The sequence below is a fragment of the Apteryx rowi genome, unplaced genomic scaffold (genome assembly GCF_003343035.1).
Source record: "Apteryx rowi isolate R43461 unplaced genomic scaffold, aptRow1 scaffold_38, whole genome shotgun sequence".
In the NCBI taxonomy this organism is placed as follows: domain Eukaryota; kingdom Metazoa; phylum Chordata; class Aves; order Apterygiformes; family Apterygidae; genus Apteryx; species Apteryx rowi.
In genome coordinates, this window is record NW_020450307.1 from 3,302,487 (window position 1) to 3,317,133 (window position 14,647).

General features: G+C 55.1%; 1 protein-coding gene across 1 annotated transcript in view; it reads left to right on the forward strand.

Annotated features, from left to right (window-relative positions):
• Positions 1-14,647, forward strand: part of AGRN (agrin) — a 151,690-nt gene that overhangs the window by 67,689 nt on the left and 69,354 nt on the right. Inside the window, 1 exon segment of the mRNA XM_026074040.1 lies at positions 10,081-10,128. Within this exon segment, the coding sequence (XP_025929825.1) occupies positions 10,081-10,128 (48 nt within the window).

Here is a 14,647-nt window from a genome sequence, read left to right on the forward strand (position 1 = left end):
GAGCCCTCTAGTACGTCAGCCCAGCATGCCATGGGACCTGTGGTTTGCAGCACCCCTCGTCTCCATCTGTCCCCTCAGATTTGGGAAGGTGGTGCAGTGCCATTGCAGCTACACCCTTTCACCGCTTTGCCTGCCTGCCCTGCCAGGGTAACAGGCCTGCCCTGCGAGGGCTGCCCAGCCGCATGCCTGCCCAGCAGCAGCAAATAGCCCTGGCCTTTAGACTGCTTTCGTTCTGGCTGCTTTGGGACAAAGTCATTAAGCTGCCGGGGGGGGACCCTCATCGGAGCAGGCAGCCAGGCACCCTTGTCCAGCACCGCCCTGCATGGTTGTTAATTAGGAATGGTGTGAATTAGCCCTACTTTCCACTCCCAGCACACACGCCAGCTTGGCTGCAAGGCCCGACGCCCCAGCCCCGTCCTGCCTGCTTTCTCTTGCGTCTGTCCCTGTCCCGTACGCCCCTCTGCCACACACACACACACATTTGATAGGGTTGAAAAGCTCTTTATTTCCAAGCGCTGCTCAGCAGGAGTCGAGCTGGGTCCTGCCAAGTGTTAAATGAAATAATTAAAATCCCCGCTTTCTCCCCCTCCCTCTCCTTTCTCTGTAATGCTGGTAATTAGCCTGTAAAACTGCAGGAGGGGATGGGGAAGAGAGAGCATGTTAACGCCTTCTCCAGGCTCCCTCCTCCTCCTCCGCCAGGAGGAAGTTGCAAAATGGCTCTCTAGGCCCTGGGTGCTGTCAGATAAATCCCAATTAGGTCCTTGCCAAACAGGATTAGAGAGAAGGAAGCCAGGTGGGGAGTCAGCCTGACAACTGCAGGAGCTGGGGGCTTCTGCAAGCTCTCTAGCTCTGTGAGGAGGGGGAGACTGACAGCAGTCAGTCAGCTCCCAAAGGAATAATGGTTTTTAGTCTTTTGGGTTGTTCTCTGTCATCTGGTAGGCAAGAAAGGGGAGCTGAAGGAGGTGAAACTATTGTCTTCTGTTTGCTGTTCTCTCTTTCCAAGTAACTGGTGATTTGGGGGTGCTGAGGTTGGGGATGCCCCACAAAATGCATTTAAGCCGGCCCCCCAGCCTCCATCCATGGTCAAGGCAAGGATGCAGGGCATCCTCGGGGGACGCTTGTCCCAGCGCGCCTTGCCCGGCCAGGGGCTGATGTGCCATGACCAGCAAGGCCATGAGGTGGAGCACGTCTCCTGCCAGCTCTGTGATTCAGAAGCAAGAGGATAAAACCACCATCCTGTCAAACTGAGCACAAGCAGTTGCAGCCACCCTTCTGGCTGTGCGCAGCGTTTTGGCAGCAGCTGTGACATCCTTGCTGTGAATGCTCAGAAATAAACCCATTAACGGCACCAGACTTTAAAGTGGTTGTTGACCACACAGAGGCCTTAATGCATTAAACACTTTCATTTAGAAAACTGGCCGGGGGGGAACATGAATGTGCTCAAAAATAATATTTTCCTCCCTGTAACAAGAATAACAGCTGAACAGCTGTGTCTGAGGGTGTTAAATTGGGCCTGCTGTCCCTCTGTCCCTCCCTCTTCTTTCCTGTCAGATGTGGTGACTTTCTGCTTCTTGCTCCCTGCTAGGGGAGGCCCTTTAGCGAGGCCCCAGGAGGAGAAAAGGGAGAAATGCCATCGGTGTGGATGTGCGGCATCGTTCAGAGTGAGGATGCTGGAGAGTCAGCATGGCTCAGCGAAGGTCCCTGTAGCTCAGTGAATCCCCTCTGCCCAGGGCTAATCAGAGTATGGACTGAGCCAGGTGGAGATGTAATGGGAGGCTGGAGGGTTGTAGGAACCAAGCTGTCCCCAGCTCGCTGCGTCTCGGGCTGCCTTTCTGCTCGTGCGCAAAGGCCCCTTTCCCACTTAGATCGGCTGGGCCCGAACGGTCCGGACCTAGCGCTGCTGGGCTCACTGGCTGCCTCTTCTGAGTTCTTAACTGCTGACCCAAGTTAACGGAGGCAAAAGTGACTTCTGTGTGCTCTTCCACATTGTTAATTCTTGCTGTATTTTTCTGTCTGATCCCTGGTACGCTGGCAGTGGAGAAGTTAAGTGTAAAGGGAAGGACTCAGTGTGCTTTGTAGGCATGGCTGGCAGAAGGAGTGGAGCAGGGAGACTTGCTCTCCCTGGGTGCTGTAGCTGATACAAAAGGATGCCAGCATTGAGTACATCTGTACTTGTGAACAAATATGGCAGTTCACATGGACCTCCCCTGAGCGAGAGGCGGGTAGCGGACAGAACTGATGACCCACGTGGACCAGCCAAGTGCAATGTCTCCCCATGCAAACAACTCTTCTGGTTATAAAATCTCATCTGAAAGAGTCACAAGGGGCAAAGGTGCTTTTGTTTATCTTGCTCAGGAAGGTGGTGGGCTGGTCTCCTCCTGCTGGAGTTTGAACCTGTCTCCCCCAGGACACAGAGGCTGTTCAGAGCTGATGTGCTGCCCCTAAAAGTGGCCCCCGAATGGCTAGAGGGGACAGAGTCCCTGCAGACTTGGGAAGAAAGGGAGGACTGTGCTGTGGCTGATTTGCATGTGTAAACATGCACAGAGAAGGATGCAAATGTGCTTGCTTTCCCTTTGGTTTTTTTCATCTTATTCCTTTATCTGAAGCCAAACCTTTGGCCTTAGCCCCCATGTGCTGGAATTGCCAGGGGAGCGTGGCTTTGAAACCCTAACAGTGTGGGGATGTGGAGCTCGGCCAGGAGAGCGGAGGGGAGAGGGGTGCTCGCCATCCAGAGTGCAGCACTGCATTGCCGTGGCTGGGCCTTCAGGCAGCGCTTGGCATCTGTGCCCTGGGGAAGGACACTAAGACCTGGCCAAACTGGCAGCATGGTGACCAAGAGGAGGATAGGACCAAGGCACTCTGCTCCCTTCTTTGAGAAGGGCTTGCCTTCTTGTGTAAGACTCCAGAAATTCCCAGAAGGTTGCTGTAGCCAGGGAGGAAAGTGGGACAAGGCAGTAGTGGAAGGACTTGAACTTAGGCCCTTGGTTGAAACAGGGCTGGGGGAGTGGGTCGGAGGGGTACAGGGCTCCTTGTGCAGTGAGGTTAGAGGTTCTCAGTCCAGCTGCCAGGGCACTCCAGGTTGGCATGAGGACAGATGAGCAAATCACAAAACACACTTACCTGGTGAATAACACCCTGGAAAGGTGTCGTGCTGCTGCCAAGCCCTGAGATGAGAAGCAGGCCCTGTGGCCTCTCTTGCCAACTGAGGGCCCCTTTTTAACCTGGCTAATCAGTGCGCTCCCTGGCAGAGGGCTTTGCTTCTGAGGAGGTGCCTGAGATGGTTTCCCAGCAGGGATCTGCTCAGGAGAGACTGCCTGGCAGAGTGTTTCCTGCAGAGCCCTCGTAGCACTTATGCTCTCAGGAACTCTCTGCAGCTCCTCGGTGTGTCAGGAGGAGAAGGGCTCCCAGGGTACCCTCCAATCTGCCTTAGTGCTCGGACGTGAGGCAATCAAGCACCCCGCTCGTGTGGGCTCCGCTCCCTGCAGGGTGGTTAGGATGCAGCCCGCGCCTCTCGGCGAGCTGGGACTGTGTTCTGCAGGTCCCCAGGGAGGGGAGGGAGCGATGCAGGTTTAAAGAGGAACAACATCTGGGACGTGACTTGGATTTCTTTCCTCCCCTCTCCGTTTTTCTTTTTCCCCACAATGCTCTTGGCAAGTTGCGTCTACAGGGCCAGGATCTTCAGGACATTCCCCAGCCTGTCTCTCTAGCAGAGAGGAAYAGTGTGATTTCTGTGGTGGAGTTGTAGGGCAGCTTGTGCCTACAAGGAGACCCAGCAGCCTGCTGACCCGCGGTGTGTGAGATGCCCTGCTAAAGGACCACCCAGTCTCCTCGGTATCTACCCGCTGAAGGGGCGAGTAGGTGGAATCAGCTTTAGTGTTTGTGTCCCTCAGGCTCCAGGCGAATTGCCAAGGTGATGGAGGGAGGGGCAGCCCAGCAGAAGCAGGCTGGGGCTGGGAGGGGTATGTGCCGCTAGCGAAGGCTGTTCTGCCTTCTCTCTCAAGTTCTTGCCTTTCGGAGGAGTGGGTGGTGGGTGTCTAACCAGCTGGGCTTCTCCCCAGGGGAAGTGAGGGCTGTGCAGTCTGAGTTGCTGACAAACTAAATATAGCTCTTCTGCAGGGAGCTGTGGCACCAAGCCATCCTGGTGGAGAGGAGAGCGCTGCTGCATCGCGGGGCAGAGCCTTGGCCGAGGCCTGCATGGCAGCTGCTGGCAGCTGCCAGGAGGAAGCTGTGCTTCCCTTCCTGACCACAGCAGTGGCCTGGTGTAAGACTAACCAAGCTGGGAAAGGCAGGAGGAATTTAAAGTGACTTCTTTGCTATGGGCTTCAATGTGTGACCACGGTGGGATTCCCCCACTGCATCATTTCTGCAGTGCTCATCTTTCCCTGTGAGCATGGGGTGTGTGTTTGAGGACTCCTTCCTCTGCTGCGCCCAGACCCTGTCGTACATGATACTAGCAGGGTACAGGCAGTGCATCAGCAGGACTTGGAGGGCAAGGGAAGCCCCAAGAATCCTCCTGTCCTGTGGCCTGGATAATGAACCAGCCTCCGAAGCCACAGGTCTGCATTTGGTCAGCCCAGATTTCCTTTCCCATAGCTGTGCTGCAGGAGGGCCTTCCTCTCAAAAGGTTTTTTTTCCCCCTGGTTTCTAGAGTTGCTTTCTTCCTCCCCTGTAGTAAGGAAGAGCTCAGCCTGTCTGCAAAGAGCCATGGGTGCCTTAGAAACAAGAGAGCAGGTCGTGGTGCTCTAGATGCGTGGTACAGTAGGCAGGACAACAGCTTACCTGGCATGTGTAATGCCAGGGATGCTGTGTAACCAACAACAGGGCTCTGGATGGAGAGGTGCTGTGGGGAGCAGGTAGAGAGGGCAGTCCATGGGGGTCTGTGCTTGTCTTGTGGGTCAGGCCTGGGTTTCACACTTTGAAGCATGCACAGGCATCACCGCTTTCAGGAGCGCTCAGGTTGCAGCAGGATTGTCCTGCTCGTGTGTGGTGCTTTTTGCTGTTGCCCCACTGCTGGTGCTTTGGTCTGGCTCTTGGCCCTGGCTCTCTTCTTGGCAGCTTTCCTGTCTTCTTGGTAGCTGTTTGCTTTGAGCCTAAACTCTCAGCCTCCATCCCCTTGCTGGCAGTATCCTGCCAAAGAAAAGTGGTGGCCAGAGGCTCCTGGCTTCCCAGGGGTGTGAGCACACGGGCAGGGAGGGAACAGCGCACCTCGGCTGTGCGTCTGTGTCCCACAGCACAGCTTCTGTCTGCTCCACGCTCTCCTCCACCACGCTGGGTAGGTGTGGTGGTGGTGCCAGCGCAGACCCAGAGCAYGCTTTGAGGTCCTGCTCCGGCTGGATCCCTGCCTCCCCTGTGCCTGCTTTGCCATCTAGACAGCACCCCAGGCCTGCTCCCAAAGCCCTGGGCACTTGTGGGAGGGTTTCTGATGATTTGGGTAGCCTTTTGATCAGGACCTTGCTCCTTTAGTCCTTTCCTTCACTCTGAGCTGATGCCAGCGTGTATAATTTTGTCTTCATTCCACTTGCTCTCTCTAGAATAAATATCTTAAAGATCCCTAGTTACTGTTTTTAGTGCTATTTTTCACAGATCTGTTGCGATGTGGCCTTTAGCCACTTAGCTACRAGCACGCCTCGGAGACTTGTGCTGCCGCCGTCCTGGGGGATCCCCGACCGAGCTGGCAGTGCTGCAGGGAGGAGGAAGGGCAGAGGTGCCCTGCCGCGCTGGGGCGCGGGGCCGGGCCCGCTTCCAGGCTGGGAGAGGCGGTGGCGGCTGGGGCCTGGGAGCCCCTCGGCCGGGCAGAGTGGGGAGGGCGCATGGGGGCAGAGACATGATGCTTAGGGGGAGGCATAATGAGTTTTGACAGTGCAGTCTCCGCCTCTCTCAGTATCTTTAGTTCACGAATGAAAAGGCGAAGAGGGGTGGGAGGAAGAGGAGGAGGAGGGGAGAGGGATTTTTTTTTTTCTCCCCCTTCTCCATGCTCTCTCTGGGAGAGAAGTGAGCGGATTATCCCAGCAGCCTCCTGATCAGTCGCAGCTGCAGCTCTCCCCTCTTTCCCCGCTCCATCGCTGGGAGAGCGGGATGCACACAGGTGTTCCTGGCTCTGGAGCGGCAGCGGGGGGAGAGGACCCGTGCTGAGGTACCGGGCGCCCTCCCCTTTCCCTTTGTGCTCTTGCCTGCGGAGGAGTCCCCCGAGGAGCCGGGGCAGAGCAATCCCCGAAGCCTCTTCCTCTTTGTCTGAGCTGCCTCTCGCTCTCGCCGCTAGCGGCTGGCGAAGGCGAGCTGGCCAGTCCAGAATCCAAGTCGCCGCGGCTCCAGTTCCCTTCTCCTCTGCCTTTTCTCCTTCCCTTTTTCTTTCTTTCTCACCTCCCTTTGTTGGCAGCGTGAGTGACCGTGAGGGTTCGGAAGGGATTGTCGTTCCTCTGTGTTTGCTGGAGGGACGGTGCTCTCCCGGGGACGACCTGCTGCCCGCGGCACAGCCCTGCCGCAGCACCGGCTCCAAGGGGGGTGTGTGTGCGCGGAGTTCGTCAGAGGCCACCGCTGCCCGGAGAGGGACGGGGACCGACAGGGACTCCTGCCCTCCCTGGGCTCCCTGGGGAGCGAGGAGCAGGCGGAGAACCTCTGGGGCGTTGGGGCAGGAGGTGACACAACTGCTTGGGGTATTTTTTCTTCTTTTTTCTCCTTGTTTTATTGTTCGATGCTGCACAGCCCTTTAACTGTGCATAAGATAAACCCTAGGCTCTGAAATTAGGTCTCTAAGCTCCCTTCACATATTGCACGCCCACCCACCCAGGCAGCGGCGGCTGCTGCTCCCCCTGGTAGCTTGTGTGTGTGATCCCTTCATGCCTGGCTCGGCGAGAAACTGGAATCCCTTTTGGAAGGACTGGCATGTCACAGCAGAGTGAGGAGGGGAGCTGGCCTGCCCCGGCCACCGCGGTGGTGGTGACAGCAGTTGCGCTGGGCAGTGTTTCTCTCTGCTGGCAAGGTTTGAGAAGTGACAGCCCACGGAGGAGGAGAAGGCAGGCTGCGGCCCCTTCCTGGAGCGTGAGCATCAGCCCGTGCTCGCCGGAGGGGTGGGAGGGTGCCAGAGATCTGGCACCCGGCTCGCCTGGAGAGAGGCGGAGAGGGAGAGCTGTTCACCGGCTGCTCTCGAGGAAACCTGAGCTGAGCGGAGATGGATTTGCAGTTGCTTTGAAAGGTGCTTCGGTGTGGAAGGGGGACCTCCTGCCCTTGCCGGTGGCGTGGGCCAACTGAGTTACACTGGCTGCTCCCAGCACCTGGCTACGGGGACTTGCCCTGGAGGGTCAGAAACCAGTGAGCAGGGGTGTGCCTGCCCCAGAGGAGTTACAGCTGTAGGAGACGTGTGGACGGCAGAGGAGGCTCAGCRTTCCTGGAGCAAGACTGGCCCTACATCTGAACGGGGAGCTGAGAGGTAGCCGCACGCCGTCGGAGCAGTGGGACTTCCCTGCCTGTCCCTGCCGAGAGGATACGGACTCTGCTGAGACTGTCCTGCGCTGGCACCACTCAGGCTGTCTCTGTCCTGGCCCTAATCTCAGGAACCGGTGTGCTGGTATTGCAGCTGCCTCCCACCATCTCCACGCCAGGAACAGCTCGTCCCCATCCCAGTAGCCTGGGCTGCAGAAGTTGAGCTCTCCGCACTTTTGCTTGGGGTTGTTTAGTTTGCTTTCTGCTGGCAGTTGTGGATCCGCACCTCCCCAGCTGGAAGAGGGACTGACAGCGCCTCTCCGGAGCAGGCTCAGATCCTGATGCCCAGGCTGGGTCTCTGAGATGGCAGATGTGGGGACAAACTCTTGCTGCTGAAAGTGACCCTGGCCTGCCCTGCCCACCTGCTAGCAGAGGATGGGARCCTCTGGGAAAACTTAGGTTTTGTGGCTGCCGAAGAAAGACTGGAGGGGGGAGGAGGGCATCGGCTTGTGCCTTGTGGCTGCTCTGCCTTGGATGGGTCAGTGGCAGGCTGAGCCTTGGCCCACAGCGTGACGGCCAAGCATGACCGCTTGCCAGTACCCCATGGCACCGGGGGCCTTAGAACGGGACCGGATGTACCAGCACAAGGTGTCCTTGGTGGTGCGTTATTTCATGATACCATGCAACATCTGCCTCATCCTCCTGGCCACCTCCACGCTGGGATTTGCCGTGCTGCTCTTCCTCAATAACTGTAGGTGTCCCCTGGCCGCGTGGGAGGAGCAGGGGGAGGGAGAGGAAGGGTTTAGGTCAGGCCAGCATGCCTACAGCTCTGACGCTGGTGGGGAGCTGTCTGAATTTGGACCTCCCATTAGCCCCTGCCGTCACCAGCTGGGCTCTGCCCTGTGCTGGGGGGGGGGCGGGGGTCTCATCACTTGCATGTTGTGGTCTCATCATGAGCTGAGGAGGCGACAGCCTTCTCCGTCTGCTCTGTAGCTCTGTCCCACTTTTCTCTGAGATGTTGTTTGCCCAGAGCTGCGAAGCGGGGAAGCGAAGGTGGATGTGCCTGTGTCAGTCCCAGCTCCCCACTGTGCATGTTACGCTCTCTCTCTCAGCTGCATGAGCACACTCCTGCACCCCTTCTAAAATGCTCGGCCCCCTCCCTCCTGCTGCTCGAGGTCTGAGTGTGGGTGACACTATTGGGGAGGACAGGGACTTGGCCAGGGCTGCATGTGGGAGGTGAGGGGAGAAACATGGGCTCCTAGGAGTCCTGGTCTGTCCAAGGGCTTCTGCTGCTTCCTTATCATGGGCAACTGCTGCTTTTGAGGCCTTGTCACTATATATGATGAGTGGGAAATGCATCTCCTAGACTGCTACTGGATCCCTGCTCTCTATTTACTTTCTTGTTCTGAAGAATCAGCGGAAAGTTGGGCGAGATGGCGGAGTTTTCCGCTGGCTGGGCTGTTGATATGATCTCTAGCATGCCTGAGTAGATCACACACATGGGTGTGGGTGTATCTATGTATTGCTAACCACTCTAGGCACTGTGCCCCATCGCCTTGTTCTTGCCCAGGTGTTCATGCTCCCAAGTCCCAGCTTTCTCTGGGCACAGCCTGTGGAGGAGGACTCTTTCATGCAGTAGTGTCTTTGACCTCCCAGGCCAGGACATGCCAAGCACCTGCTGTGAGAAAAGCCTTTAGAAGGCAGGTGGGTCTGTGTGCTGGAAGACTTGCTCCTCTGGCTTCAGGATGTGCTGCTGCTTCTGGTGTGTGTGGTTTAAAAAACTCTCTAAAACTGGTAAAAACAAATGAATGCATTTAAAAAGCACTGCCCAGAGCAGGGCACCGGCAATGGAAGGGAAAGAGCCTGGCCAGTAAGGAAAAGGTTTGTTATCTGCCACAGCCTAACTTTACTGCTGTGGACATGTCACTTAATAGATGGGGTGGAGGGGACAAAATTTGACACTGGCTTCAGGATGTCTCCCATTCAGGATGGACAGAGCCTATGGAGCCAACCATTGGCTGAGTGAACCTCTTGTCACCCCTGCTTAATCAGTTGTTTCCTAGATGGAGAGGGCTGGCTGGTGGTGAGGCTGTACCACCGTGTTCTGGGCTCCTGCTGTCATGCCCTTGGGAGCTTTGCTCTTCCGCTGCCTCAGGCTGCCCTTTCTCCCACCATCACCTCCATCTCCTTGCCTAGGAGGCTGCAGTGTTCCCCCATTAATGTCCCTGCTCAGCCCAAATGACTTGATGAATCTGTTCCTTGGGAGGTGCTTGTGCGAGATAGTGTGATTTGCATTGTGGCCTTGGTGAAATGGTCTGAGGCAGCTCCCAGCCTGAAAATTACAGCTACCTGCAGCCCTGGTGGAAGCCCTGTCCCCTCACTGGTGCAGCCAGGCAGAAGACGACTGTTCCCAGAAGAAATCCAGAGCTGCCAGGTCCCAGCAAGAGATGGTCCGTTGATACAAGTAGGAAGGCCAGGGCTCCTGGGAGCTATTCTGGCCACTCCCTCCTTGCTGCGGGACCCTGCATGGTGTGCCGATGGGCTAAAACATTGGCCCAAAAGCCACTGGGGAGCTGTGGGCAGAGGGTGGGGGGAGGAGGAGGAGGCGTGAGCATGCAGAAAGGAACCTGATAGCCCTGTGTCTTTTTTGTTTCTTTGCAGACAAGCCCAATAGTTATTTTACCCAGACACCGCCAACCCCACGAGATGGTAAGTACACACAGTCGCTTGCTGGAGCTTGGTTCCTGCACTCAGGATGTACTTGAAAGCAAATGACTTGAGCCTCTTGTGCTTCTTCCAGCTGACGATGGAGAAGTGCCTCCCCGACCCAGTGATCTATTTTGCAGCCTGACTCACTTCTTTCTCCCCGAGCAGTATTGCAGCTCATACAGGCGTGCACTCCCTTGCCTCTCTGTCTGGAGTCTGCTGGGCTGCCTCCTCCCCAGGGATGCAGGAGTGTTTCCCTCCAGGGCGGGGAGGGAGGGTAGAGCATTGCTGTCCCTTGTTACTCCTCATGAGACACAGCAGCCCTTTCTCTGGGGAAGGTTTCCCAGACAGCTGTGGTGGAGGTGGAAAGGGGCTGGAAGAGGAGGTGGGTTCTTCCATGTGTTGCCGGTGGTTTGCAGAGCTCGCCTGGTTCATCTGGTGAGGCAATGGAAGGGAGGGGACTAGGCAAGGGGGCCTTAACCTTGAAAAGCGGCAGCATGAATTCAGTGACTATTCTGTGTTTATCCCTAGAATGCCTTCCTGGATGTTGCGGAGGGAAAGGGGGAAGCTGAAGGAGGTGCAGAAAGTCTTGCTGGCGTGCAAGCAAAGCATGTCACGTGTGCCATTGGTGTGTGGCACTGAGTCCCAGGCAAGGGAAGGACCCTAAGAAGGTGATGTGCGGTATGCACGAGGAAACAGACTGAAACAGTGTTCTGCCTCCCTTGGTCCCCTAGTTTTTTTGGTGTAGCCTGGTCAGCAAYGCAAGCGTCAGAGCAGCCTAGGTGAGGACAGTGAGAGAGTGCTAGTTTCAGTTCATGGGGCCCAGAGGTTGAGGGCTGTGTTTCATCTTGGCCTGGGCAGCAGCTGTCCTTCCCTGCCATCCTCCACGCTGCCCTGAGAACATGCGTAGGCCAAGCAGGGAGGGATGCCTGTTTGGGGGAGTGATGGGGACACAGTGTTTCCCTGGGACTGTCCGCTGCCTTAGCGGCTCTTGCTCCTGCTGTGAATGGATTGGAGTGGGCTGCGCTGATTCATGGCAGCAGGAGGTTAAATAAACAGAAAGCAGGTAGGAAACTCTGCAGCACCAGCATGTTGGGTATGGACTGAGCTGCTCAGGGAGGGGCACCTTTGCAGCTAGCAGAGGTTGCAGAGAGACTGTTGTCTGTTCGTTAAACCACTGTTTCTGCTGAACAGTCAAAGTCAAATCATCCCAACCCATCCAGTCTTGGATCTGTCGGCTGCTAACACTGTACAAATGCTACAGAAAATCTGTTGGGCTTGTGCTCCAGCTGGCAAAAGGTTTCAGCTTTGTCAGCATCAGGAGCAAAATGGAAAATGGTGTTCAGCTGGACATCAGGTATCTCTGCAGCCCTGGCCATAAATGGTATGGACATGTGATTGTAACCCAGCCCTCCTTCCTTTCCCACTCTTGCTGGGTAGCACAGATTTTTTTGTTTATGGGCTCTCTAACACCTACCTTCTCATCCCCCAATTTTGACTTTGTGAGACACAAGGCAGTTTGGTACCTTCCTTGTCCCCAGGAGATGGACTCCCAGCTCTTCTTCCAGAGCTAATAGTCCTTCCATGACAGTGCAGGTGGGACAGCAGTGCGGGGTTTTCTATGGATTTGCGTCTTTCCMTGTGTCTATGGCACTGACAAGGTCTCTCTCAGCTATGGATTCCCTGGTGTCTGATAAAAGGTGTGCTCGCAGCACACATTTTCTCTGAGCCAGGGCTTTATTAAGGTCTTTCAGTTTCATAGAGTTGTAGGAACTTTGGTTCTGAGGCCGTGCTGCTATCAGCCGTTATCAGCAGGCTTAGAAGCTGTTGGGTGCAGGCAGGCAGCATGTGCTCAGATAATGTCATCCTAGGAGCCTTGTTTCCTCTGAAAATCAGGCTTAAAATCCCCTGCTTTCTGCTGGCAGGCTGTTCAGTCACCTTCCCCATCCTCCCTAGCTTTATGTGCACAGATAAGAACCTAGTAGAAAACTGCAGCCAATTAATAACACGTTTGTTTCTTTCTTTCTTTCCCTGATGGGGGTGGGGAAGGAGGCGGGGGAGAAACGGATGCTAGATAAAATGTGATTAATCTATAATTGGAACAGAGAAGACATCTAACGCAAAAAATAAAAGCAAACGTAGGTGTAACTCCTAGCTTAGGGCTCCAAAATATTAGCAGCCTAGCCCATCCAGATGACATATTCCAAAAAATATCTGGTCCCTGCAGAGAGAAGCTGGAAAAGCACCACCCTTGGTGGTTTGCCAAATGAGGTGCCTCCTTTTGCAACCCTGAAGTGGTGCAAGTTCCTCTTGTAAAAGCCGAGAATTTCTTCTTTGGGAAGCTTTTTTGGGCAGAAGGGAGCACAGGGCAGAGGGGAAGAGGTCACCCCCCCAAAAGGGGGTGGTTCCAGCCTCCTGCTGTGCTGGAGAGACTGGCAGCATTCATTGCTTGTATCAGGCTTGRAGACATGGCTCTGGTCCAGCAAAGGCTCTTTAGATATACCTATTCCATCAACTTAGATGGGGCCATGCCTCTGCTTTTAAACTGATCAAGTGCTGAGGCTTGCTGGGTGAGGGCCATGGCTTTCCCTTCCTAGGCTTGCTATCCAGTGGTGGCTTTGGTGGGGTGAGGTGTTATGCTAGCAAGATCTGTGCCTGGCTGTCCTACTGATGACTGGAGGTGGCTGATGAGTGGTTTAACCCTTCTCTCCATCCCACAACTGGCTATATCTGAGAGAGATGGGCAAAGGAGGGGCCTCTGTCTCATTGCATCACATTCATTTTCCCCAACCAGTATGTAGTAGTGCGACAAAAAGGGCTGGCAAGGACTCGGTGGGTCTCAGCAGGAGGTGTGTGCCCTGGGGCAAGGGGCTGTGTCCCAGTATGCAAAATGTGATAGTGCCAGTGTCAAACGTAGCAGGCCCAGTCAATTGCTTTTTCTCCAGCTGTGCTCCCTTAAGGTTTGCTGCCTCTTTATATTCTGGGCCAGATTCTCAGCTACTACAAATCTGCATATCTCTGTGGATGACAGTGGAGCAAGGCCCATTGCCACCAGGTGGGAGCCCGCACACCGAGCCAATAGATCTCTGCCCATTTGTACCAGCAGAGGATCTGCAACTTGGAATTTTTATCTGGAAATCCTAATACCAGTTGGTTTGTTGTAGTTTTTTCCCTTTCCATACAGTGATGCAAAGCTAGACAGCAAGCCATCTTCTGCCCTGGAAATGTCAAACCTCCAGTTTCCTTTTGAAGGAGGTGACTTCCCACACTTTCAGCAACTTTTCTGCAAAGACCCTATCCTGCATATGTAGAAGGTGCTACCATGATGACCACTCCCCTGGTGCTCAGGTGATGCTGGAGGTGAAAGATTTGCTAAGGCAGCAGGGAGATGTCCCTGATTAGTACTCATATGCTGTTTGTCTTCCTTTTCATTAGATACCAGTCTTACCCTAGAAGACTCTTCAACCACAGATTTATGGAGTGATCTCTGCTTCCTTTCAAAACAAGGCCGTTTAATGCTGTTAGCTTACTGTTTTCTTCCACATCTCCAATGCCGCTGGCATTCCCGCAGCTGAGCGGGGTTTTGCTAAACTCTAYTGAGCATCTTAAGGCTTGGCTGTCTTAAATGCGTTGCTCCACTGAAGGTTCTTCCCATTTCCCAGCTGAGGAAATGGCCCCAGTGTCTTAGCTGGCTAATTCTCCTCCTTCCTCCTTCAGCAGTTTGGAGGAGTTGGGGAGTGTCTGTGCAAGGAACTGGAGAGTAGGTGGATGTTGGCTCAGCTGTGCCCCCCTCCCCGGGGCAGGAGTGTTCTGGAGTTGGGTTTGGCAGGTGCTGTGCAGGGGGCAGGCAGGGTGGGCTGTGCCTTCCTGCATCCCCTGGAGGGAAAGAGATGATGGGGGAGGATTTGGAGGGTCCCTCCTCCCTCTTGCCTTGTTCTTGCAGCATCTGTGATGACAAGTTTGATTTCTGTTTGTTTGCAGCATCTCTTGGTGGAGTCGTGTGGGGGAGACAAGATTGGTTTTATTGTTTGCTCTGCTGAGGGCAAAGCGAACAATAATCCTCTCAAAGCCATGGAGCCATGCTAGTGAGTGTTGGATTGGCTGCTCAGGTGGAATTGATGGGATGAGGTATCAGGCTATTAGGTTCAGCCCACCCTGGACTGTGTCCCCTATCAGTCACTCTCTTCTTGCCTCCCACCTCCTCTGGGGTGCTCTGCAGAGGTTCTGAAAGCCATCTCCACTTGGGTAATTGTTCGTGAGGTCTGTGCGGAGCATGGTGGCACAGCCAACAGCAGATGGCTCTAGAGATGAGACCAGCAGCCATGATACAAAGCTGCCCTGCTCATGTAGGAGCGGGGGAAGGAGAGCAGGGCCTTGCCTTGCTGGTGGGAAGTTCAGCTCCAGCCATTCCTGCTCGCATGCTCTGGTACTGTTTCTGTTGTTGAGAAGCATCTTTCCCTTTTGTATTTGGAGAGATGAGGGGCTGAGAGCAGAGCAAAACAGGGCAAGCTGCAACTTGGGA